The 21,872-nt window shown below is 38.9% G+C and overlaps 11 protein-coding genes, 1 long non-coding RNA gene and 2 other non-coding genes across 15 annotated transcripts; 5 read left to right on the top strand and 9 right to left on the bottom strand.

The window, feature by feature from the left end:
• Positions 1–692: 692 nt before the first annotated feature.
• On the bottom strand, positions 693–2,689 carry LOC106329005 (5'-adenylylsulfate reductase-like 7). Of its 2 annotated transcripts, none has more exons than XM_013767565.1 (4): positions 2,214–2,689; positions 1,576–1,760; positions 1,318–1,430; positions 693–1,232 (listed from the first exon to the last, which is right to left on the bottom strand). In XM_013767565.1, exons 1-4 carry the CDS (start codon positions 2,385–2,387, stop codon positions 853–855), a joined length of 852 nt encoding a protein of 283 aa, XP_013623019.1. In that variant the 5' UTR covers positions 2,388–2,689; the 3' UTR covers positions 693–852. The 2 variants fall into 2 exon arrangements, with proteins under 2 accessions (XP_013623019.1, XP_013623018.1); XM_013767564.1 differs by having other exon boundaries at positions 1,318–1,442; positions 2,214–2,688.
• Positions 2,690–2,885: 196 nt separating this feature from the next.
• On the top strand, positions 2,886–4,569 carry LOC106331632 (eukaryotic translation initiation factor NCBP). Its single transcript, XM_013770023.1, has 6 exons — positions 2,886–3,097; positions 3,339–3,434; positions 3,539–3,643; positions 3,715–3,792; positions 3,974–4,093; positions 4,180–4,569. Exons 1-6 carry the CDS (start codon positions 2,972–2,974, stop codon positions 4,309–4,311), a joined length of 657 nt encoding a protein of 218 aa, XP_013625477.1. The 5' UTR covers positions 2,886–2,971; the 3' UTR covers positions 4,312–4,569.
• LOC106331633 lies at positions 4,468–4,890 on the bottom strand. The gene is made up of 2 exons (XR_001267927.1): positions 4,844–4,890; positions 4,468–4,733 (listed from the first exon to the last, which is right to left on the bottom strand). It is a non-coding gene; the product is annotated as an uncharacterized LOC106331633 (long non-coding RNA).
• A 468-nt stretch (positions 4,891–5,358) lies between these two features.
• Positions 5,359–5,430, bottom strand: TRNAW-CCA. The gene has a single exon. It is a non-coding gene; the product is annotated as a tRNA-Trp (tRNA).
• A 123-nt stretch (positions 5,431–5,553) lies between these two features.
• On the bottom strand, positions 5,554–6,034 carry LOC106332567 (auxin-responsive protein SAUR21). Its single transcript, XM_013771040.1, has one exon. It carries the CDS (start codon positions 5,922–5,924, stop codon positions 5,661–5,663), a length of 264 nt encoding a protein of 87 aa, XP_013626494.1. The 5' UTR covers positions 5,925–6,034; the 3' UTR covers positions 5,554–5,660.
• A 545-nt stretch (positions 6,035–6,579) lies between these two features.
• LOC106329111 (phosphoacetylglucosamine mutase-like) lies at positions 6,580–8,784 on the bottom strand. The gene has a single exon (XM_013767703.1). The coding sequence runs from the start codon at positions 8,414–8,416 to the stop codon at positions 6,779–6,781; it is 1,638 nt and encodes a 545-aa protein (XP_013623157.1). The 5' UTR covers positions 8,417–8,784; the 3' UTR covers positions 6,580–6,778.
• A 586-nt stretch (positions 8,785–9,370) lies between these two features.
• Positions 9,371–9,910, top strand: LOC106333036 (auxin-responsive protein SAUR21-like). The gene has a single exon (XM_013771519.1). It carries the CDS (start codon positions 9,447–9,449, stop codon positions 9,741–9,743), a length of 297 nt encoding a protein of 98 aa, XP_013626973.1. The 5' UTR covers positions 9,371–9,446; the 3' UTR covers positions 9,744–9,910.
• Positions 9,911–10,420: 510 nt separating this feature from the next.
• On the bottom strand, positions 10,421–10,942 carry LOC106332817 (auxin-responsive protein SAUR21-like). The gene has a single exon (XM_013771309.1). It carries the CDS (start codon positions 10,833–10,835, stop codon positions 10,557–10,559), a length of 279 nt encoding a protein of 92 aa, XP_013626763.1. The 5' UTR covers positions 10,836–10,942; the 3' UTR covers positions 10,421–10,556.
• A 641-nt stretch (positions 10,943–11,583) lies between these two features.
• On the top strand, positions 11,584–12,192 carry LOC106332697 (auxin-responsive protein SAUR21-like). Its single transcript, XM_013771173.1, has one exon. The coding sequence runs from the start codon at positions 11,698–11,700 to the stop codon at positions 11,980–11,982; it is 285 nt and encodes a 94-aa protein (XP_013626627.1). The 5' UTR covers positions 11,584–11,697; the 3' UTR covers positions 11,983–12,192.
• A 647-nt stretch (positions 12,193–12,839) lies between these two features.
• Positions 12,840–13,367, bottom strand: LOC106332259 (auxin-responsive protein SAUR21-like). The gene has a single exon (XM_013770735.1). It carries the CDS (start codon positions 13,297–13,299, stop codon positions 13,003–13,005), a length of 297 nt encoding a protein of 98 aa, XP_013626189.1. The 5' UTR covers positions 13,300–13,367; the 3' UTR covers positions 12,840–13,002.
• A 541-nt stretch (positions 13,368–13,908) lies between these two features.
• On the top strand, positions 13,909–14,432 carry LOC106333063 (auxin-responsive protein SAUR21-like). The gene has a single exon (XM_013771549.1). It carries the CDS (start codon positions 13,992–13,994, stop codon positions 14,268–14,270), a length of 279 nt encoding a protein of 92 aa, XP_013627003.1. The 5' UTR covers positions 13,909–13,991; the 3' UTR covers positions 14,271–14,432.
• Positions 14,433–14,503: 71 nt separating this feature from the next.
• On the top strand, positions 14,504–14,575 carry TRNAW-CCA. The gene has a single exon. It is a non-coding gene; the product is annotated as a tRNA-Trp (tRNA).
• A 333-nt stretch (positions 14,576–14,908) lies between these two features.
• On the bottom strand, positions 14,909–15,570 carry LOC106332024 (auxin-responsive protein SAUR21-like). Its single transcript, XM_013770477.1, has one exon. It carries the CDS (start codon positions 15,325–15,327, stop codon positions 15,043–15,045), a length of 285 nt encoding a protein of 94 aa, XP_013625931.1. The 5' UTR covers positions 15,328–15,570; the 3' UTR covers positions 14,909–15,042.
• A 1,816-nt stretch (positions 15,571–17,386) lies between these two features.
• Positions 17,387–21,762, bottom strand: LOC106332023 (5-methyltetrahydropteroyltriglutamate--homocysteine methyltransferase 1). Its single transcript, XM_013770476.1, has 11 exons — positions 21,655–21,762; positions 20,692–21,057; positions 20,500–20,587; positions 20,007–20,134; positions 19,506–19,897; positions 19,259–19,422; positions 19,080–19,160; positions 18,816–18,982; positions 18,631–18,736; positions 18,254–18,504; positions 17,387–18,166 (listed from the first exon to the last, which is right to left on the bottom strand). The coding sequence occupies exons 2-11, from the start codon at positions 21,039–21,041 to the stop codon at positions 17,596–17,598; spliced, it is 2,298 nt and encodes a 765-aa protein (XP_013625930.1). The 5' UTR covers positions 21,042–21,057; positions 21,655–21,762; the 3' UTR covers positions 17,387–17,595.
• Between the last annotated feature and the right edge of the window lie 110 nt (positions 21,763–21,872).

Genomic DNA, 21,872 nt, shown 5'->3' with positions numbered 1-21,872 from the left:
GAGAGGAGGATAATAGGACAGTACTGGAGGTTGCTTCCATGCAATTACAGGAAGAGATGGTAGAAAATCTTGGGTGAAGTCTTCTTTCACAAAACCAGTACATCTATAAATGTGAAATAAGAACTTCATTACTGAAAAATACATTGAATTTTTTTTTGTTTTACTTTTGAAATATCTTTAATACAAAATTTAAATAGATAATTTTAAATCTACCAAACACTAACATCTATTAGTTTTTACCAACCCCATTTGTTTTATCTTTTTTGCTTCAACTCTTTGTTCTGCTTTTGTCTTCTGTTGCCTACTTTATAAACATGGGAGAATCAGGAGCTTACTTCCCTTGATTTTAGGCTTTAAAGTTTAAATAAATCAGTTTAAAGAATAAAGCTGAAATTAAGTATAATCTTTAGAAAAAGCTAATCATCATAAAATTGTAAAAGAAAATATATTCAAATTGCATATTGTCGACTGAAAAAGATTCCTAAGTGGAAAAGATATTAACAGAGAGATTCAACTGTCAACACACATACGCAAAAAACGACATGGAAACAAAAACTTCAACATGTGAACCAGAGTGATCCACAAGTCGACAGGTTTCTTTCACATATAATACCGACCCAAGTGTCCACCTCTACCACCAATTAAACCAGACCGTTGATATACTAATCCATATTAGACAAAATGTGCAAGAAAAACGAAGTGGACCCGGAATACACACATTCAAGAAAGAAAGATGAATTATTCACAAATAAGCAAAACATGATTTACATACAGAGACAAGAACTCCAAACTCCAAAGTTGATAACAAGTCCACAAAAAGAAAAGTAATTAAACTAAGCTCATCAGCACCCTTTAAGCTGATTGTGAAGTAGATTTTCCTAGCGAGACAGATGCAAGCGCATTCTTTGCTCTCTCTTGGAAGTCCCTTGTCTTGTTAAGTCTCTGTTTAATCCAAAGCCTCCTCACGTCGATCATGTGCAACGCACGGCCAAAGAGCTGGCTAGTCTCACCGAGTATTCCCAAGCTCAGATGCGGAACATGAGCTGCCCATAACGTTCTCAAGCGCGCTCCCATGATGGGGAAGATCAAAATTGCAAGTTTCAAAGACAGAAACATCAGTGCGAGTACCAAATATGGATCTCTTTCCGCTATCTCTCTGATAGATGAACCGTTGTGTAGCCATTTGATCAGGTTAGGTTCAGCTTCATCCACACACTGAACGGGTTTAAGACCTGGAAAGGCACAGAGATACAACGAAATGAAGCTTATTATAGCAGAAATTGAACTGAATGTTTTGTCCATGCCTTCACGTCTTACCTGTTGTATGTTGGTAAAACTGAATCAGGGATGCAAGATCCTTTGGACCAATGTATCGCATCTTCAATGTTTGATTCACCATCAAGATTGAAGGCAAGCTATGGATACCATACCTAGAAAAGACCCTGCCAATAATGACATCAATTAACATGGACCAAAGAAGATGCCAAAATATTTTTTTAATTGTTGTGAATAATTCAATGGAGATGCAAATGGAAATATATAATAATACTCTATAGCAGAGAAGTTGGTTCGTACGATGGTAAAGCCTGAGACTGCTCAACAACCAGGTGCCCTACGTGGGGGAACATTGAACTCAGCGCTTCGAACTTTGGGCGTACTAAACATGAGAAGGGGCACCAAGGGGAATAAAATAGTATGGAAGTATAAGCATTTCCATGGTTATGTGAATCCATGAGTCTGTCTAGCAAGTCTCCATCCACCTGCATTAGCAAAAACACAAATTTAGATACTTTTTAATATACAAAAACAATCCCACATCCAAGTCCATATTATATGGAGAAGCACACAGACACATTTAATTTTGCCATATCGCATTCGCTGCATTTAAAAAAAAAAAAATTGAAAAAGAGACTTGTTGTCAGATGTCACCACCACAAGACTAGAAGAACATATGCCAAACAAAGCAAGCAAAGTTCGATCATCGCAGTTCACACTAGTCCAAGAGATTGTAATAAGTCTACGTACGCAGGAGCTTATTCTCTACTTGAAGAAGCACATCAAACTCTTAACAAAAGAAACGCCACAAACCCAACTCATCAGATCAGACATATCCAACACAAATCAAATATACAATTGGAAAAGCGCATATCCTCTTTCTAAACAAATCACTGCAACTTTAAAGCAGAAACGAGGAGAAGATAATGATTAGGTACCTCTGTTGGAGGTCTGGGATAGAGAAAAGGAGGACACTTTCTGTCGATTCCGCAACGGAACACCTCGAATTCATCATGATGATCGCAAACGTCAACGGAGGAAGCGAGCCCGGAAGGTAAGCATGACCCAGCTATCGCACATAAGAGGAGAAGCATGGAAACCCAGAAACTCATTATATTACGATGAAAAGAAAGACCAAGAACAAAAAAAAAAAAATCTAAATCTAGGGCAAAAGAGAGAGAGAGAGAGAGATCGAATTTCCTAAATCGCTAAGCTTTGATTAGGGATAAATTCGCAATCAGAATTCGAGAGGACAAGAACACACAATGCTCAAGCAAATGATTAAAAAGCAAAGGTTACTACGACGGCAAGAAGAACCAAAAATTGAAAAAGAGAAGAACAAGAGATTAAAAATTCTTGTCTGAAAATATCTAAAAGGGAAAGTCTCAGATCCGTGAGAATGTCGTAAAGTTTTTATTGCCTGCCACTTGTTTGTTTGTTTGGTTGCAGAAATAACAAACAGATCGGACCCGCCAAAATCGATTACGTAGCCATTATTATTCAAGGAAACCCAATTAAGGCCCATTAGTTACATTCAACACGGTCCACGGCCCATTAGATAATTTTCTCCTGATTTTGACCTTTTATGTGTATTTGACGGAGAAGTAGTCAAAAGGTTCTTCTTCCTTCTGGTTAGATTAGATATTTAGGGCTTCGAAGCCGAACGCCTGAAGCTACTAAAATCTAGCAAAGAAAAATGGAGATTGCGGAGCGTAGGGACGAGGAGATGAGAGAATCTGGAAACATGGAGAACATAAAGTCCGACTCTTTTTCCGATGAACGCTACTCTCGCGACCTCAAAGCTGGTCTTCATCCTCTACGGGTTTGCCCTCTAATTCCTTTGCATCCATTTGATTCTTAATTTGAATCTGATCCTAGCTGAGACTTTGCTGCATCGAAGTTTCCTATTCTGAATCTATATTTCTGGAGGTTTTCTTGTTAAATTTAGGTTTTTGCAATAGATGATTCGATAGTGATGTTAGACAAGATGAGATCTTTGCTAACTTTTGTGAGTCTCCTTAAGTTAAAGTATACATTTTGTTTTCATTTTGGAAATTTTGCAGTACAAGTTTGCGATTTGGTACACACGTCGAACACCAGGGGTCAGGAGCCAGACATCTTATGAGGATAACATTAAGAAGATTGTTGATTTCAGCACTGTAAGCAGCTCGACAAAACATTTCTAATGGGAAGTCTCCATTCTTGAAGCTGTTTTGCAATCTTTATCTTGTTGATTTATGAGATATGGATTTTGGTTACTTAGGTTGAAGGGTTTTGGGCATGCTACTGTCACCTTGCTCGTTCTTCTCTCTTGCCTAGTCCTACAGATCTTCATTTCTTCAAGGATGGCATTCGCCCCTTGTGGGAGGTATGTATTTGTTTCCATATGTAAGCTCGAAAGTTGTATCTCTTAAGGTTAGCTAAATTCATCTCCATCAGGATTCTGCCAACTGCAATGGAGGAAAGTGGATCGTACGTTTCTCCAAAGTTGTATCCGCTCGCTTCTGGGAGGATCTGGTTAGTTTGTTTTTTCTTGTGGGGACTTCTATTGAAAGAGGAACCCTTTTTGTAAATGTTCTCTAGGTTGTCCATCTTTCATATTTTAGATTTGAGTTTTTTTTTGTAAATGTTCATTAAGTTGTACATCTTTCATGTTTCTGTATCTTAGTCCCTGTTCCATTTATTTGTTTTTCTTCAGCTTCTTGCCTTGGTAGGCGACCAGCTTGATGATGCTGACAATATCTGTGGGGCAGTACTGAGTGTCCGCTTCAACGAGGACATCATTAGTGTGTGGAATCGCAATGCTTCTGATCATCAGGTGAGAAAACTATCTATGAAAAGATCTCTCTGTTTATCTCCTTTCTATGGCTGGTAATTAGACAGTTGAATGTCTTCCGTGAACAGGCAGTGATGGGTTTGAGAGACTCAATCAAGCGGCACTTGAAGCTGCCTCATTCTTATGTTATGGAATACAAGCCCCACGATGCTTCTCTTCGCGACAACTCCTCTTACAGGAACACATGGATGAGAGGATAGCTAGGTTCAAAATCTGACACGTGATGTGGAGAAAGATTTGGGTAGCTCTCTTGCAACCTGGGAAGATATATGGACTCAGCCCCGTTTTCGGTAGTATCAATGGCTTACGATCTAAGCATTGAAATTCCTCTCGACTTGTGTAATCATATCGTTTTCTTGTTTCTAGATATTGTTGTTACCTTCAATGGTTTGCACTTTGCAGTGTTGTTTGAAACTATATGATTCGAATAAAACTTGAGCTCACGTACTGGTTTTACATTATTATGACTTGCGTCTCCAACAGTAATATACAGTTTCACTCTGTGCTATTGTCTCTGATGTACATCTACAGACGAAAGACTGAGTGTGGCTCTGGTGTGGATACTTCATTCATCCCAAAAGCAATAGTTTAGGATTCACAGCTGATTGAAGTCCAATAGTACCTGATTCAACATCAAATACCTAGAGTGAGTTACTTCACAGTTCACACACTAGAAAAAAAGAATGAAAAAAATGAGGTTGCTCTGTTTTTCTAAATTTTAGCAAGCAATACCGTATAGAACTCGTTCGCCTACTTTCCTGTTGGTTTGCTAAGCTAGTGTCCTTCTGCACGTTAACAACGCCAAGAGATAATGATTCTAGTTTCATAACATCATCAATAGAGCACAGCATGAACCTAAGAACCGTGGTGGATACTTGACGAGACAACTAAATGAAAACTAGATACAATGGTTACTATTGAGATTTGACTTTCAAACTTCTACTGCTTACTTTGTATATAATGAGTGAGTGACACTGGATCATATGTATCTTTAGATGCTAAAAAGAGCCACCGCTCTCAGATTACCTTTCTCATGAGCTTCCATTGGTTCTGTATTTTGGCATTTGATGTGATGATGATTAGATTAAACTGAAATGTGTTAAGAGCCAAAAATAGATTCGAACCGGAAATAAAACCCTCGGTTAAAAGAAATTAGATTCCTAAACCATATAGTGGAACCGATGAAACGCAGAATATAAGCGAGGAGGATAACACAGAAAAAATATCCGGAGGAAAGTTCGGGAGTTTGAACCCGACGTGAATCGAACACGCAACCTTCTGATCTGGAGTCAGACGCGCTACCATTGCGCCACGGATCCGGATGTAATAAAGGCACACTTAAATTTATTAGACAAGATTAAACTATAGTTACGGTTCAGTGCTGTGGTATTACGTTTTCAAAGATTGATCCAACATGTATTGCCATGATCGTATCGATTAAATGACAAAGGAACACAATCTGTTACATTATCGAAAAAGATTCATATATGTACAATGAATAAGTCTACTTCTAATTCAAAGAACAAAAATGGTAGACAAACATCAATCATCATTGAAGCCGAGAAGTCACATTGACGAAAGTATCTTCAGGACAAGGGATTGTTAAGCCGCCCATTGGATGATTGAACCCAAACTCTTCCTCAGATTTACTTAGTAGAGCTTGAAACGAAGGCTGGCTCAGGTATGAGATTGGCACCACATATCTCTTCTTCTGGCTTTCTCCTACGTACACCGCAAGAAACCCTTTTGGCGCTGCCGAGGTTGCTCTGCTAAGAATCTTTTTTGCACTGAAGAGACTTCTCACCAAAGCCATTTCTGTAGGTTTTGTCTGAAATTTTGAACTTTTTAAAAGCTTTTGAAGAGATGTATGAAAAGATTTCAAGTTTTTGTGTTGCTTGTTGTTGGTTGATGAATTATAGAATGGGTAATGTGTATATATATCAGTGAATGAGTTGCAGCCTCTCTTGAAAAATCTTTGAAACGTGGGACAGACTAGAACAGAGTTGCACATGGTTCTGTCTTAAGCATTTAGAAAAGTTTAGTTTACTGCAACTTGATTTGATGAGTGTAGGACAATAAACTAAAAACAAACTCCATATACGATTCACAAGGGCTTGTTTTCTCACTGTTTGTTTAGATAAGACATATGCTATTGTCAATAATAAAGACCAGCAAGTTTATGTTTTTCATGTTCTGTGGTGATCACATTCTCTCATCTCTGTGGTCTAAATGTATTTTAATTAATAATAACTCAAGGTGGGGACTTTTAGTTTCTCAACAACAGAACAACAAGTCTTTGTCACATGTTAAGTTGTTCTTTGATTATATCCACAAATTTGATCACACATTACAGTTGTAATTCAACAAAGATTAAGACAGTCTTCCACTAGAGGGGTCAGTGTTTTGGTTCGTGTGAAGTCACAGTCGGCGACAAAGTTGCTGAGAGATAAGACAGGAAGACAAAGGCATGTGCTAAGTTCCCTTCTTAAGCCAGAGATTAAGGCATAAGCTTTTTTCAAGTACACCATCGTTATGATCTTACTATAAGTACCTGGTACCTGGTACTGACTACTGAGTCCTTAACAACGATCTCTAACTTTACTATTTCAGGAAAGGAAGATACATTCCAGTTTTAGAACTTTATTGGAAAGAAAAAGGGCAGGACCTTTAGCTCGAACCAAGGAAGCTTTTGACAAGCTGAGCCACAGAATCACCCAAAGAATCAGCATCTTCCTGTGTAGTTGCTTCTGCATATACTCTCACAACATCTTCTGTCCCTGATGGCCTTATAAAAGCCCTGCCACGCCGGTACTTCTTAATCTCACCATTAATAGCATCCTGAATCCCCAAAGGTCTCAGAGCCTCGGTCTCTTCACTCGTGGTCACAACCGCTGTTCTATCCGGAACTTCCACCTTAACCTGTCTACTAGGAAGATCCTTGTACAGCTCATTCCACTTCTGCACCGACCATCCCATGTGTCGCAGCACCACTTCAACCAAAAGCAACCCGCTTATAGCATCACCAACCGCTTGGTTAATCAGATTACTCACCGCCACTAGCCTAGAAACCGCATTGCACTCATCAGAGCCTTCACTCAGACCCTTCCGCTTATCAACCAACAAGGTTACATAATCTTCCGAGAAGAGTATAGTCCCATGGCCATTAGCTTCGAAGTAGATCCCAACATCAAACTCAGCCGCTTTCTCATGTAAATGCTTAACCCCAGTCTTCGCAAACACAACCTCTAAACCCAAACCCTTCAAGTAATCCGTCGACGCACCGTTTGCATAAGCCGTCTGCACAACACCAAGACGGCAACACCCATCATCAAGAACGTTTAGCTGCTCTTTGACGAAGAGAGCAAACAAAGAGAGTATCTTATCACCGTCTAGCAACTCAATCTTCTTCTCACCAGAAGAAAGGTAAAAGTAAACTAATCTATCAGCATCACCGTCGAAGCTAACACACCTCACGCCAACGTCATTAACCCCAAACCCTAAAGGCACAACCTTTTCCTTCTGAACAAAGTCAGCACCTACACTTTCGTTAAGCACACCACCATCTCTCCCCGTGTTACGAATCTCGATAGCTAAATTACTTAAATACCCTCTTAATAACTCCTCCATCTTCTCCCCACCCACACCGTTAGCACCGTCTAAAACCAACTTGCTACCACTACTCTTGTTAAAAGGGATCAGATCAATCAAACACTTAAACGACGTCGTTAGACTCTCGAAGTAAGCCTTCTCAGTTGCTTTAAGACCTTTGTTCTTAGCTCTAACCATCCAATGGAGTTGAGGAGTCGTTAAAACTCCCAAGTCAACCGCGACGCATCCCGGAACAGAGGAGACTCCGATCTCCGCAGCTCGGAGAAGGGCTTCGCCGCTAGGTCTACTATCTCTCCCCAGCCACACCTCTCCTCCCTCACCGCCGTCTCCGATTGAAATCTCTTCTCTTTCGACGAACTCTCTGATCAAAGAGACGAGCTTTTGAGGAGAAGACGCGTTGGCGATCTGATCCGCGAAGGGCTCCCATTCTTGGGAGAGCATTTCGCCGGATGGGTCGGAGACTTTGACGCCGTTGTCGGAGACTTTGTTGTGGGAGGCTGTGATCATGAGTCCGATGGTGGAGGGTGCGAGCTTGAGGGAGCGGAGGGATGAGAGGATGCCGACTCTGTGGACGGTGGAGGCTAGGAGCGTTGCGTCGCCGCGGAATCCGGCTGTTCCGTAGGAAAGTTTGAGGCTTTGAGGGAGAGGGAAGAGGTCGGATGATTTGAGGAGGGATGCGATTTGGGTCTCGTCCATGGCGTTGGTGAGAGAGAGAAATGGAAATGAGGCGTAACGATGGAGGAAACAAAACTTTAAAAGGAAGCATTTTTATTTGACTCTGTTACATATACTCACATGACTCTTCCTCTCTCTGCTTTAGTTTATGTGGGCACCTTCACTATCTCTTTTTCTTTTTCTTTTGTAACTGTACTATCTCATCTTTTTAGCCATGCTTTATTGCACAATATTATGATGAATGAACATCATACTCTGACGTTGAAGACTTCAAGAGTTTGATTGTCTTGTACAACTGGCTGAGATGCAAAGAGAACTGTTGCATTAGTCTAGGGGAAGAGATTTCTATGTATATGATGAAGAGATGTGTGTTTTGGATCAGCAAAGGATTGTTAAGTCCTACCCATTGGGTGATCAAATCCAAATTCTGGTCCAGAGATCTCAGCTAGTACGTACTGACACATGCTTTGTCAAGCCATAGCCCAACATTTTGATCTCATGAGGCCTCATCGTATGATCACTCTGATGGTGGTGGTTTGATTAGGGCTTTGCAGTGATATTCACATGGATGTGACAGCCTGACAGTTAAGTCGCGCTTACATTTCAATCAAATTAAAGTTTCACACCATGAGATCATGTTCTTTGAAAGCGAGTGTGTCCTTGTTCTCTTGGTAGGCAACTGAAGGTCCCACCAGATCATTAACAAACAAAACCTGATAATAATGGTTTATTATAGACGAGAGAAGATTGCAATATCTCATTTTCATAAAATTATAAAGACACTGAGGAAACAAAACCCTTGTGAAGTGCATATAATGTTAATTAGCTTTCATTGCTTGTCATAACTTAAAAACAACACCATGTGAAACTCTGTTCTTGCATGTCCCACACGCTTGAAGTTGTAGACCACAGGTTCATTGGTTACTTCATTGATCTATTTATACATCCAGAAACAGAATCGATTCTTCACATCACCAAGTATCAAAACAATCTAAGCATTTAACTTGTTAATCCTCAACCCATCTTCAATTGAGATTTTCAAATACTATAAATGGCTTTGGTGAGAGGTCTCTTAGGTGCAAAGAAGATCCTTAGCCGCTCTGTAGCGGCTAAAACACCAAAAGGGTTTCTTGCTGTGTATGTTGGCGAGGACCAGGTCCAGAAGAAGAGATATATTGTTCCTGTCTCATATTTGAACCAGCCTTTGTTTCAAGCTCTACTCAGTAAGTCTGAAGAAGAGTTTGGGTTCAATCATCCGATGGGGGGCTTAACCATCCCTTGTCCTGAAGATACTTTCATAAATGTGACTTCTGAGCTAAAGGGGAAGATGTTCCAAAGGAGTAGATAGATCTAACGTTTTCTAGTCGTGAGTTAGAGATAGAATTATTCAATGTAAATAGGTCAACCTTTTTCTTCCTCGTTCTTCCTGAGAAAAAGAGTTGTTCAATAGGTTCAAAGCTTAATGTAAATGAAATTTTTGCTGTTAAATGTGTCTATGCTAATGAAGAAAACTTTCTAAAAATATAAATTAAATCTTAGAAACTTGGATTGCTTGAGTGTGAATGATATGAAGAGATTGTTCTGTTTCAGGACATACAGATGAATCAATGAAATGAGTTTATACATGTTGTCTACACTAACAGGTCTCCCATGTTGCTCTTTTCATCTATTATTCAAGAAATGGATGATTGAATGCGAAGGGATCTTCACTGTTTAAGTTAGTTAGAAGTAACGAAAATACAAGTGTCTATCACCTTACCATTTCAAGAGAACAATAAATATTCCGATCTTTGAGATTTAATATATTAAATCATTATTCTCACAGTTACGTGAGCTGTAAGACTGATATATACAGTAGTAAAACATGTTTGAAGGACTGATTATTGAAAGTTGAGGATCCACACATTCCCTTGGAAATGTAAACTGGAGCATGATTTTAACTTGGGTTATCTTAAAGTTGTAATGATATTTTTTTTCAATGATTGATCAAAAATGAATTACTTTAACATGAATTATGTATGTTTATAGCATAAAAATTTGTATTCCACTTTCAAATTTTAGAACTCTTTCGGGAAGAAAGAGAGGAAAAAAAACAAACTATCCTCTATTTACAAGGAACAAAGTATATCTCTAACTAGAAGAACAATATGTTTGATCATCATCATTGGAGCCTAGACGTTACGTTGATGAAGATATCTTCAGGACAAGGGATCGTTAAGCCGCCCATTGGATGATCAAACCCAAACTCTTCTTCCGATTTGCTCAGAAGAGCTTGAAAAGTAGGCTGGCTCAAGTATGAGATTGGCACCACATATCTCTTCTTCTGGCTCTCTCCTACGTACACCACAAGAAACCCCTTTGGTGCCGCTGAGGCCGCCCTTTTGCTTGTTGCGGCTCCAAGAATCTTCTTGGCACCCAATAGATTTCTTACAAAAGCCATTTCTAGTTTCTTTGTCTGAAGCTTCGAAGATGTATGAAAAGATTCAAGTTATTGGATATATATTGCTTGTTTGCTGGTTGATGATTTTGAAAGAATGGGTAATGTCATGTGTATATATAGAAAGATCAATGAATTGAGTTCGGACCTCTCTCAAACTTGTGGTCTTGAACAATGGGACAAACTAGAGCAGAGTTTCACATGGTATTGTCTGAACCAACTTGAAAAAGTTATAGGTCAATGCAATTTGTGGTGATAAGATTATTAATTGAATGTAGGACAATAAACTAAAACAAACTCCATATGTAATACACAAGGGCTTGTTTTCTCAATGTTTGTTTAGATAAGACATTTGTTTTGTCAATAATAAAGACCAGCAAGTTTCTGTTCTTCATGTTCTGTGGTGATCATATTCTCACATCTCTGTGATCTAAATAGATTTAGTTAATGAGAATTTAAAGTGGGGACATGAAGTTTCTCAACAGCAGAACAACAAGTCTCTGTCAAAGCTTAAGTTGTTCATTAATTATATCCACAGATATGTATCACACATGACAAGTTATACGTACAAGATTGAATAACTCATGTCTTCTCTTATTTTATTATACAGACATGAGAAAACAAAAGAGATAATGCTCGTTAGCTTTTGTTTCTTGTCTTCTATCATATCTTAGAAAACAGAACCATGTGAATAGAGGTATGCGTATGTCCCATTCTTTCAATGGTTCTAAGGTGGTTTTAAAGTCATTTATCAATCTATATATACATCTTAAGGCAGAGAACCAACTCTTCAGTACAAACCTTGAATCTGAGCATCTATCTGTTCCTCAGAAGCTTCAAATTTTCAAGTTTCCAGACAGAAGAAATGGCTTTTTTCAGAGGTCTCTTGAGTGCAAAGAGGTTTATTGGTCTCTCTGTAGCTGCTACAAGCAAAAGGACAGTTTCAGCGCCAAAGGGGTTTCTTGCGGTGTACGTTGGAGAGAGCCAGAAGAAAAGATTTATAGTGCCAATCTCATACTTGAGCCAACCTTCTTTTCAAGCTCTTCTCAGTAAATCTGAGGAAGAGTTTGGATATGACCATCCAATGGGTGGACTAACGATTCCTTGTCCTGAAGATACCTTCATCAACGTGACTTCCCGGCTTCAATGATGATGTTCCAGAAGAAGAAAACACTGACATTAGTTAGATATAGAATCATTAAATGTATATATGTTAACCCTTTCCTCTTTCTTTGTCAAAGAGAGTTGTTCAAGAGGTTACATAACTCAAATGTTTATGCCATATTTCTATGTAAGGACAATGGTTTCTATTATACAAATTGCAACAAGTTTTTTGAGAAGAAAGTTCATCATTCTTGCATACATTTATTGCCTATGTTTTATCTTCATCAAGATTCTTGTCTTATGATAAATTAGCTTTTAATCTGAAGATTGCCATCTCATTAATCTCACTACACAATCAAATTACTCCTAAGGTCGCTGACCTACAGAGGGTACCTCATTTAAGACGATGTTTACAGCTTCTGTATGGCTCGAACCGCTCAATGTTTTGGATTCATTGGATCAAATGACAAAAGCTATAAATAAGTCAATAATCATTCAGTTAACTCTTCACACAAGCTGCTACAAACTCTATTTAGAAGTAAAAGAAAAAGGTGTCTATCTATTTACAAAAATTGGTTAAGTATGTTTTATAGCATGAACATTATTTTGGAGCCGAGAGACACGTTATACTGAGTTGAAAACCTGATGTACAGAGAACAGAGTTTCACATGGTTGTGTAATTCAGATGTTTTAAATCTGGATTGGCTGTAGGACATGCAACATGTTCTTCATTCTCTGTAATGAATATTCTCTAGTGAGTTTTTCTTCATATTCACAAAGATCAAAACACATGTCATTACAGTAGTATGCTGAGGCACTGGCACACCAAAAGTAATGATCAAATAAGAAGACGAGAAGAAGAAAAAAACGAGAATCAGATAGGTGTCACACTTTCTTGTTCAATGGTTGATCCAAAATGTTTAAACATGAATCGTTATCGTGTCTATAACATTCACTTTCAAAAGATTATAGAATAACTCTTTAAACAATAAAGAGGTAAAAAAAATCTCATCTATCTACAGGGAAAGTCTATATCTAACTAGACTAACAATATGTTGGATAATCATCATTGGAACCGAGACGTCACTGTGATGAATATATCTTCAGAACAAGGAATTGTTAAGCCGCCCATTGGATGATCAAACCCAAACTCTTCTTCAGATTTATTCAGAAGAGCTTGAAACGATGGCTGGCTCAGGTATGAGATTGGCACCACATATCTCTTCTTCTGGCTCTCTCCTACGTACACAGCAAGAAACCCTTTTGGTGCAGCCGAGGTTGATCTTTTACTCGTAGAAGCTGCTGCTGTTACAGAGCGGCCAAGAATCTTCTTTGCACCCAATAGACTTCTCACCAAGGCCATTTTTTTAACTGAAAGTTTGATTTCTTTTGAAGTTTTTGAAGATGTATGAAAAGACTAAAGTTATTGGATTGCTTGCTTTATGTTGATGATAGAAAGAATGGCTAATGTGTACATATATAGATAGATCGATGAGTGAGTTAAAAATCTCTCGTTGAAACTTGTGGTCTTGGATCGTGGGACAGACTAGAGCAGATCACATGGTTCTGTCCTTCATGTTCTATGGTTGATTATATGTCATATTCTCTCATTTATGTAGTCTTAATGGATTTAATAAGAACTAATAGTGGGGACCTGAAGTTTCTCAACAACAGAACAACAAGTCTGTGTCACCATTCAAGTTGTTCTTTGATTATATTTAAAAATAGGATCACAAACATTTAGAAACCAAACCCTTGTGAAGTGACTATGGCGATTATCCAAGTAGACAAATTGCATTAATGCATCTTTTTGAGACGGTGTAGACAGAACCATGTGGTGCTTTGTTCTAGCCTGTCGCACATAATTGTAGACAAACAAGTTTCAAGGATTTTTCAAAGAGGGTTCTTCAAACTCATATTCATCTTTCTATATATACTATACACATAACCTATTATTTCTATCATTAACAAGCAACAAGCAATATATCCAATAACTTTAATCTTTTCATAAATCTTCACGAGCCTCAAAAAGAATTTCAAACTTTAAAGAAAGAGATGGCTTTGATGAGAAGTGTACTGGGTGCAAAGAAGGTTTTTGGAGCGGTAACAAGCAAAGGGGCAACCTCTGCGACACCAAAAGGGTTTCTTGCGGTGTACGTAGGAGAGAGTCTGAAGAAGAGAGATGTAGTGCCAATCTCATACCTGAGCCAGCCTTCCTTTCAAGCTCTACTCGGTAAGTCTGAAGAAGAGTTTGGGTTTGATCATCCAATGGGTGGATTAACCATTCCTTGTCCGGAAGATACATTCGTCAATGTGACTTCTCGGTTCCAGTGATGATTACTTGACTGTCAAGTTTTGTTATGGGAGTTATAGAAATAGACATCCATTGTAAATAGATGACCTTTTTCTCTCTCTTCTTCAAATACTTGTTCTAAAGTTTAGAAAGTGAGTGCCATTTTTATGTAATAGACAATATCATGTGAATACATTTTGGAACGAGCATAATACATTTGAAGAACTTATAACACATCATGAGATAAATATACAAGTGAGGTTCTATAACATCCGGATCCGTGGCGCAATGGTAGCGCGTCTGACTCCAGATCAGAAGGTTGCGTGTTCGATTCACGTCGGGTTCAAACTCCCGAACATTATCCGGAAATTTTTGTTTTTTTCACCTCCGGTTTTGTCTTTTGCTTTTCCTGCGTTTTATCCATTCCACTCTATTGGTTTGGTAATCTAATTTCACTTAACCGAAACTCTTAGTTCCGGTTTGAAATCGTCGGTGAATTGTTCTCTGTTTGAAGAAAAGGCTTGTTAGCTTTCATTGTTTTTTATTTTGGTTTCACATGCATTTATCTTGGAAAACAAAACATTAAGAAACTCTGTTTTCATGTGTTCCAGTTTTGTTTTAAAAGATGGATTCATACCTTATTCACAAAACTATTATTATAATATGATATCTCCAACGATTCATATCATCAACGAGAAGAAATCAAAGAACTTAATTTTCAAATGGTCATTTTCCGAAAAAGTTAAAACATATGTACATTGAATGATATTCTATCTCTAACTAATGTCAGTGTTTTCTTCTTCTGGAACATCATCATTGAAGCATAGAAGTCACGTTGATGAAGGTATCTTCAGGACAAGGAATCGTTAGTCCACCCATTGGATGGTCATATCCAAATTCTTCCTCAGATTTACTGAGGAGAGCTTGAAAAGAAGGCTGGCTCAAGTATGAGACTGGCACTATAAATCTTTTCTTCTGTCTCTCTCCAACGTACACCGCAAGAAACCCCTTTGGCGCTGAAACTGTACTTTTGCTTGTAGCCGCTACAGAGAGGCCAATAATCCTCCTTGCACTCAAGAGACCTCTAAAAAAAGCCATTTCTTGTGTCTTTAAATTGAAATTTGAAGCTTCTAAGAAATGGATTAGATGCTGAGATTGAAGGTTTGTATTGAGGAGTTGGTTCTCTGCCTTAAGATGTATATATAGATTGATGAAAGACTTTAAACCGCACTAGAACCATTGAAAGAATGGGACATGTACATACCTCTAATCACATGGTTCTGTTTTTTAGATATGATAGAAGACAAGTAGTGAAAGCTAACGTGCTTTAACTCTCTGTTTTCTCATGTCTGTATAATAACTGAAGAGAAGAAATTAAGTAGTCAATCTTTTACGTATAAGTGTGATCATATTTGTGGATATAATCAAAGAACAACTTAACCTGTGACAGGGACTTGTTGTTCTGTTGTTGAGAAACTTCAGGTCCCCACTTTAAATTCTCATTAATTAAAATATATTTAGACCGCTGAGATGTGAAAATATGATCACCACAGAACATGAAGAACAGAAACATACTGGTCTTTATTATTGACAATAGCATATGTCTTATCTAAACAAACATTGAGAAAACAAGCCCTTGTGAATTGCATTTCATTTTTATTTTGTAGTCCCACACTCAATTAGTTTCCAGGCTGTAAAGACAAAACCATGTGAAACTCTGCTCTAGTTTGTCTTCTTCAAGACCACAAGTTTCAGAGAAGTTCAAAGTTATTCATTGATCTTTCTATATATACACATAACATTACCGATTCTTTCCATATCATCAACCAACACACAAACATTATTCCAATAACTTGAATCTTTTTCATACATCTTCAAAGGCTTGAAAAGGATTCAGACTTTCGTAAAAAAAAGAGAAACAAGAAATGGCTTTCGTAAGAAATCTATTGGGTGCCAAGAAGATTCTTGGAGCCAGTTTTCCAAGGTTAGAAGCAGTAAAAAAAAATTGGCCCCAAAAATAGTATTAAGCTGTTTGAACTCATGACCTTAACATTTGAAACAGCTTATTCAGCTACTGAACCAACAAAAACTCTTGTCAAATTGGCCCCCAAAATTTCTTATAAAGATATTGGCCTCAAGCCCATGCTTGACCAGCTTGTGGTCAGGCCCGGCCCTGCTTAGAGCCACAACAAGCAAAAGGGCGACCTCAGCAGCACCAAAAGGGTTTCTTGCGGTGTACGTAGGAGAGAACCAGAAGAAGAGATTTGTGGTGCCAATCTCATACTTGAGCCAACCTTCGTTTCAAGCTCTTCTGAGCAAATCTGAAGAAGAATTTGGGTTCGCTCATCCAATGGGTGGCTTAACAATCCCTTGTCCTGAAGATACTTTCATCAACGTGACTTCTCGGCTTCAGTGATGATGATTATTCGAGTTAGAGATAGATTTTGTTCCTTGTAGATAGAGGATAGCAATTTTATGCTATGTACACAACATACAACATGATTCGTGTTAATATAAATTTAATTTTATAATGAATTTAAAAGAACTTCTACATCAAAAGTATAAAAAATAAATTTACAATAATATTAATAAAAGACAATTTAAATTTTAAAAGGCATACTCATAAATTCTACAAAGTTGTAAATTTTATATAAATTTATAAATAAGCTAAAACACTTTAACTAATACTACCCTCATAATAAGTAGTGAGAGGGTTTAAGGTCCAACAGTTCTGGCTGGGTTTAGTTCACCCCTCATGAGTAGTGAGGACTACATTGATGTATTTGAGAAACTTCGCAGATTAGATCTGCCAGGGTTTAGTTCATCCCTTATGTACACATTTTTTCTCCACTGAAACTTTTGTGTATTCTATTTAATTCAAAGTTTCATCAGCTTCAAGAAAAAATGCTCCCTCTATTTATAAATTGAAACAAAAACATCATTAACTTACACACATTTCAATCAATAACATCTGGTAATAAGCAAATACATTGAAACGTCATCTAATTTATGTACATTTGACATCAATGGACAATGAGGATGTACATTACATTTGACGTCATTGAGGAGAATTAGTTGTACTACAAATTCGATTACTTATTTAGAAACAGTTCAATATTTGTATAAGAATCGATCATTTATTTCCTTTCAAGAGACCTTACAAAAAGACATTCCATCAGAGAAATAAAGGAGATTAAAAGAAAACAGACATTGCAGCAAATCCAACGGAAACCATATGCATCGAATCTAACTTCGACTAAAATATTTTTTAAAAAGTAATCAACCCAAACAAAAACACAACCATTATAGATAAAAAAAGAACTCGTTTCCTTGTTCAAATCATTCATCTCTTTTTCAAGCTTTTCTTCACTTGGCACTGGCGAGCTGGGAGCGGATGAGTTTAGCCGCATCAACCATGTTCTTCAGGGCAGGCTTGACCTCTGTGTACTTACGGGTCTTGAGACCACAGTCAGGGTTAACCCAGAGGATGTTCTGCTCAAGAACAGCAAGCATCTTGTTGACTCTGTCTGCGATTTCCTCAGAAGATGGTATTCTTGGAGAGTGGATGTCATAAACACCTGGACCAATACCAGCACCGTACTTCACTCCCTCACGGAACACAGAGAGAAGCTTCTCATCAGATCGGGAGTTCTCAATGGTGATGACAACAGCATCCATGTCGATGATGGAGTGTATGATGTCGTTGAAGTGGGAGTAGCACATGTGAGTGTGGATCTGGGTGCTGTCTTGGACGCCACAGTTGGTGATTCTGAAGGAGTGAACAGCCCAGTCCAAGTAGAAAGCGTGCTCAGATTTCCTGAGTGGTAGTCCTTCTCTGAGTGCAGCCTCATCGATCTGAATGACACTGATTCCACCTTTCTCAAGATCCTCGACTTCGTCCTTGATGGCCAAAGCAATCTGGTAACAGGTTTCGTGCCTACAAAGTTTCCAATATACATGTTTTAGAGATTGCGTTCTTTTTCTTTTAACATGTGTTCGCTTCAGACTAAGATTTTGTATGTACCTGGGCTGGTCGTTTCTGACAAAGGACCAGTTGAGAATGGTGACGGGACCGGTAAGCATACCCTTCATTGGGCGAGAAGTCATGCTCTGAGCCATTGCAGACCAGAAGACAGTCATTGCCTTGGGACGGCTCACATCACCATAGATAACTGGTGGCTTCACACAGCGAGATCCATAAGATTGGACCCATCCGTTTGCAGTGAAGGCAAAACCAGACAACTGCTCCCCGAAGTACTCAACCATGTCGTTTCTCTACAAAATAGTGGGAACATGTCACGTCAGAAACATTAACAAGGACTACCAAAAATTACTTTGCATTGGCAGCTCTCCACTTCGCGGTTCAGCCAATAACATAGAAAATTAAAAGGAAAAGCCCACCTCTGGCTCTCCGTGGACAAGAACATCGATGTCAAGTTCCTCTTGGAGGTCAACAACTTTCTTGATCTCCTCCTTCATGGCCTTAACGTAGTCCTCCTCAGAAACCCTAATTAAAGAGAGATAAGTGAAACCATTAGTATCATACCGTTTAAGGAAATACCAGAGATCAAATTTAGGAGACTTACTTCTTCGCCTTGTACTCTCTGCGAACTCTCCTGAGCTCTACGGTCTGTGGGAAAGACCCAATGGTGGTGGTTGGCAGGATTGGGAGGTTAAGCTTCTTCTGCTGAGCATCTAGTCTAGCACTAACATTAGTTGCACGACGGTGGTCAGAGCCCTTCAAAGCAGCAGCCTGAGATAACAAGAATCATAAACCATCTCGATCAGTAAAAGATTAAGTAAAGAAATCAATGACTGTGAACATGGCTGAGATTTGACGTCAAACTTACAGCCTTCTGCACACCCTCGTTGGTGACTCTTGGGGAAGACCTCCTCGAAGCCAAAGCAGCAGCGTTGGCAGAGAAAAGAGCCTGAAACAGAATAAAATATTAGAGTTCAAGTGTATACCAAATCATCTAAAGTGCAGTTATTCAAAGAAGCAAGAGGATGAAATTTCTGTGTAGAATACCTCATCCTTCTGACCAGCCAAAGCCTTGGCCAATGCGTTCACTTCAACGACCTTCTGGGCAGCAAAGGCCATCCATGACTTGATTTCATCGTCAAGCTTAGTCTCGTTGACAAGATCGACGGCGGTGTGGAGAAGGGAGCAGGAGGTTGAGACCACAAGCTTATCTGCATCAATGCAGAAAGATAATAGATCAACATTTGAAATAATCGATTATAGTTCGGTGGATGATTCTGGAGGGACGTATTACCCTTTCCAACAACACCCTCAAGTGCCTCCAAGGTGCTGAGAGACGCAGCAAAGTCATTAGCCCAGATGTTCCTTCCATCAACAACACCAGCGAAGAGGTATTTTCCCTCAGGGAAACCGGCCTTGACCAAATCAAGAGTCTTTGTGCCACGAACCAAGTCAAATCCGAAGGCAGTCACACCCTTCAACGAAGTAAGGGTCTTGTATGCTTCAGCAGGGATATCAGCGAAGTAGGTCTCCACAAGAACATTCAAACCAGAAAGAGTTGATTCAAGTTCAGCGTAAGCTCCGGTAAAGGCCTGGAGTTTGTGTCCCTCAAGATCCATGACAAGGACAGGCTCGTCAAGCTGAATCCAGGTGGCACCAGCTGCCTTAAGCTCGGTGATCACTTCCCTGTACACAAATCAAGGTCATAATATCAGTGGCATGGTAGAGGATCATTCATAACATCAAGAACATGGATGACAAAATAAAGAAAGATAAAAAGGAAGTGATTTCTTACTTGTAGACGGGGAGAATTTTGGGGAGAAGAGAAAGAAGGTCAAATGACTTCTCTACACCCTTGGCAGCCTTAGAAAGCAACAAGTATGAGACGGGGCCAACAAGTACGGGGACGGTGTCAACACCAAGCTGCATAAACATCAAGTTTACAAGATCAGAAATTTAAAATAGCAGTTTAGCAGATGAAAAGGAAACATACTTTTAAGTGTAACACAGAATATTAGCAGAAGAACAAGAAACTACTCTAGGTGTACAAAAGACAACCACAGTCAAATTAGTTTCTACCAGCTATTCTATCAAGCAACTATGGTTTGTAAACATGCAAGTGAGTACATTCTTAACGTATCAGTATCCTCTGTGAAACACCAATCAATAAATCTAAGCACAAACGCTAACTCCTAGAACCAAAGCTATTATCTCTAATCAGTTAATCCTGGAGCATAGTGAATTAGTAATTTCATAACAAATGGATAATAGTGAAGAATGATACGTACTGCTTTGGCCTCCTTGTACTCATTCACCGCCTTGTGCGATGCGTAAGAAAAGTTAACCTCAGGGCCCAACTCAGGGACGATGTAGTGGCTGCATCAATAAAACATCATTACATTAGTCCACAACTCCAAAAAAGCTCAACCATCAACCAACAATGTTGCTACAAGGGACACAAGGGAGGGTTCGAGACTCACTAGTTGGTGTCAAACCACTTGGTCATTTCCATGGCGGGAACAGAGGCATTTCCTCTGGCCATGGAGAAGTAAACATCCAACCCAATCTCACCACCGGTGTATCCGTATCTAGGTGGAACAGCACCGAGCATGGCGGTGGTGTCGAGAACCTGATCGTAGTGAGCAAAAGTGTTGCTTGGGATGTACTTAGTCCCAGCCTCAGACATCTGCTTCCAGATACCCGACCTGATATCAGCCGACACCTTCTGAAGATCCTCAGCAGTGCTCTTCCCATCCCAGAATGACTCCAACGCAAACTTGAGCTCTCTCTTGGGTCCCATACGTGGATATCCAACAATGTGCGACGCCATTTCTGATTTTCTTTAACTGCATCAAATAAAAAAATAAGATTAATATCTCAAATTTAATTTAATTATTTAACTATTTAATATATAGAATAATAATGCTAAGTTTCTGACTCCAAGAAAGCAGCCAACAACAGTTCACGTGTACGCAAAAAAAAAAAAAAAAAAAATCGAAAAGTGTAGCAGCTTTTTGTCGTATTATATGATTGAGATAAACGAGACGAGTCCACTTCAGAGTGGAATTTGAAAAGTTTTAGATCAGATCACATGCAACATTTTGTCACTAGGAGATGATCTAAACCGGATCTAACACATACGATAGCTCATAACAACTATCATTTTCAATAGATCGCAAATTAGATCCAGAACCAGATCTACGAATCGAATAACACTAGAAACTTAGATCTGTGATTGATGAGCTCTCTCACCGTTTAGATCTCGGTGATAATACACAGTACGAACAAACAGATCGTGGAGAAATCGAATATTCTAATCACAGTCGAGAGAGTAGTAATAGCAATAACAACAACGTGGAGACGAAGAACGAAATGAATAACGAAGGGGGAAGCTAGCTAAATAAGGGAGAACGTAGGGAAGGTAGAGAAACTCGGAGACGTACCTCACGGAGGAAGAATCGGAGAAGAGAAGAAGAAAGGGTTGGCTACGAAGAAGAGAAGGCGAGGAAGAAGAGTGGGCTTGCGAGTTTATTTATAGCAATAACAAATAATGATAGATCGTTGGGCTCTGTGCATTATTGTCTAGATCTGATGGTTGATATTTTCGGCAATTATCATTTATTTATTTTTCATTTTGTTTTCTTTTTACGGCTATTTATTT

Source organism: Brassica oleracea, chromosome C3 (assembly GCF_000695525.1).
Source record: "Brassica oleracea var. oleracea cultivar TO1000 chromosome C3, BOL, whole genome shotgun sequence".
Taxonomy (NCBI): Eukaryota; Viridiplantae; Streptophyta; class Magnoliopsida; order Brassicales; family Brassicaceae; genus Brassica; species Brassica oleracea.
This window is presented reverse-complemented; position numbering and strand designations above follow the sequence as displayed.

Bases quoted from the DNA above. Each gene is read 5' to 3' on its own strand.
- LOC106333063 (XM_013771549.1), top strand. From the start codon at position 13,992: ATGGCTTTGATGAGAAGTGTACTGGGTGCAAAGAAGGTTTTTGGAGCG.
- LOC106332024 (XM_013770477.1), bottom strand. From the start codon at position 15,327: ATGGCTTTTTTTAGAGGTCTCTTGAGTGCAAGGAGGATTATTGGCCTC.
- LOC106333036 (XM_013771519.1), top strand. From the start codon at position 9,447: ATGGCTTTGGTGAGAGGTCTCTTAGGTGCAAAGAAGATCCTTAGCCGC.
- LOC106332023 (XM_013770476.1), bottom strand. From the start codon at position 21,041: ATGGCGTCGCACATTGTTGGATATCCACGTATGGGACCCAAGAGAGAG. The intron at 18,737-18,815 runs GTAAGTCTCCTA...CTCTTTAATTAG, and splicing joins AGAGAGTACAAGGCGAAGAA to GGTTTCTGAGGAGGACTACG. The intron at 18,167-18,253 runs GTACATACAAAA...GAAACTTTGTAG, and splicing joins GTCAGAAACGACCAGCCCAG to GCACGAAACCTGTTACCAGA.
- LOC106329111 (XM_013767703.1), bottom strand. From the start codon at position 8,416: ATGGACGAGACCCAAATCGCATCCCTCCTCAAATCATCCGACCTCTTC.
- LOC106332259 (XM_013770735.1), bottom strand. From the start codon at position 13,299: ATGGCCTTGGTGAGAAGTCTATTGGGTGCAAAGAAGATTCTTGGCCGC.
- LOC106332567 (XM_013771040.1), bottom strand. From the start codon at position 5,924: ATGGCTTTGGTGAGAAGTCTCTTCAGTGCAAAAAAGATTCTTAGCAGA.
- LOC106332817 (XM_013771309.1), bottom strand. From the start codon at position 10,835: ATGGCTTTTGTAAGAAATCTATTGGGTGCCAAGAAGATTCTTGGAGCC.
- LOC106332697 (XM_013771173.1), top strand. From the start codon at position 11,698: ATGGCTTTTTTCAGAGGTCTCTTGAGTGCAAAGAGGTTTATTGGTCTC.
- LOC106329005 (XM_013767564.1), bottom strand. From the start codon at position 2,387: ATGAGTTTCTGGGTTTCCATGCTTCTCCTCTTATGTGCGATAGCTGGG. The intron at 1,761-2,213 runs GTACCTAATCAT...TTGCTAATGCAG, and splicing joins ATCCCAGACCTCCAACAGAG to GTGGATGGAGACTTGCTAGA. The intron at 1,233-1,317 runs GTAAGACGTGAA...GTGCCTTTCCAG, and splicing joins GTTTTACCAACATACAACAG to GTCTTAAACCCGTTCAGTGT.
- LOC106331632 (XM_013770023.1), top strand. From the start codon at position 2,972: ATGGAGATTGCGGAGCGTAGGGACGAGGAGATGAGAGAATCTGGAAAC. The intron at 3,435-3,538 runs GTAAGCAGCTCG...TTGGTTACTTAG, and splicing joins AGATTGTTGATTTCAGCACT to GTTGAAGGGTTTTGGGCATG. The intron at 4,094-4,179 runs GTGAGAAAACTA...TTCCGTGAACAG, and splicing joins GCAATGCTTCTGATCATCAG to GCAGTGATGGGTTTGAGAGA.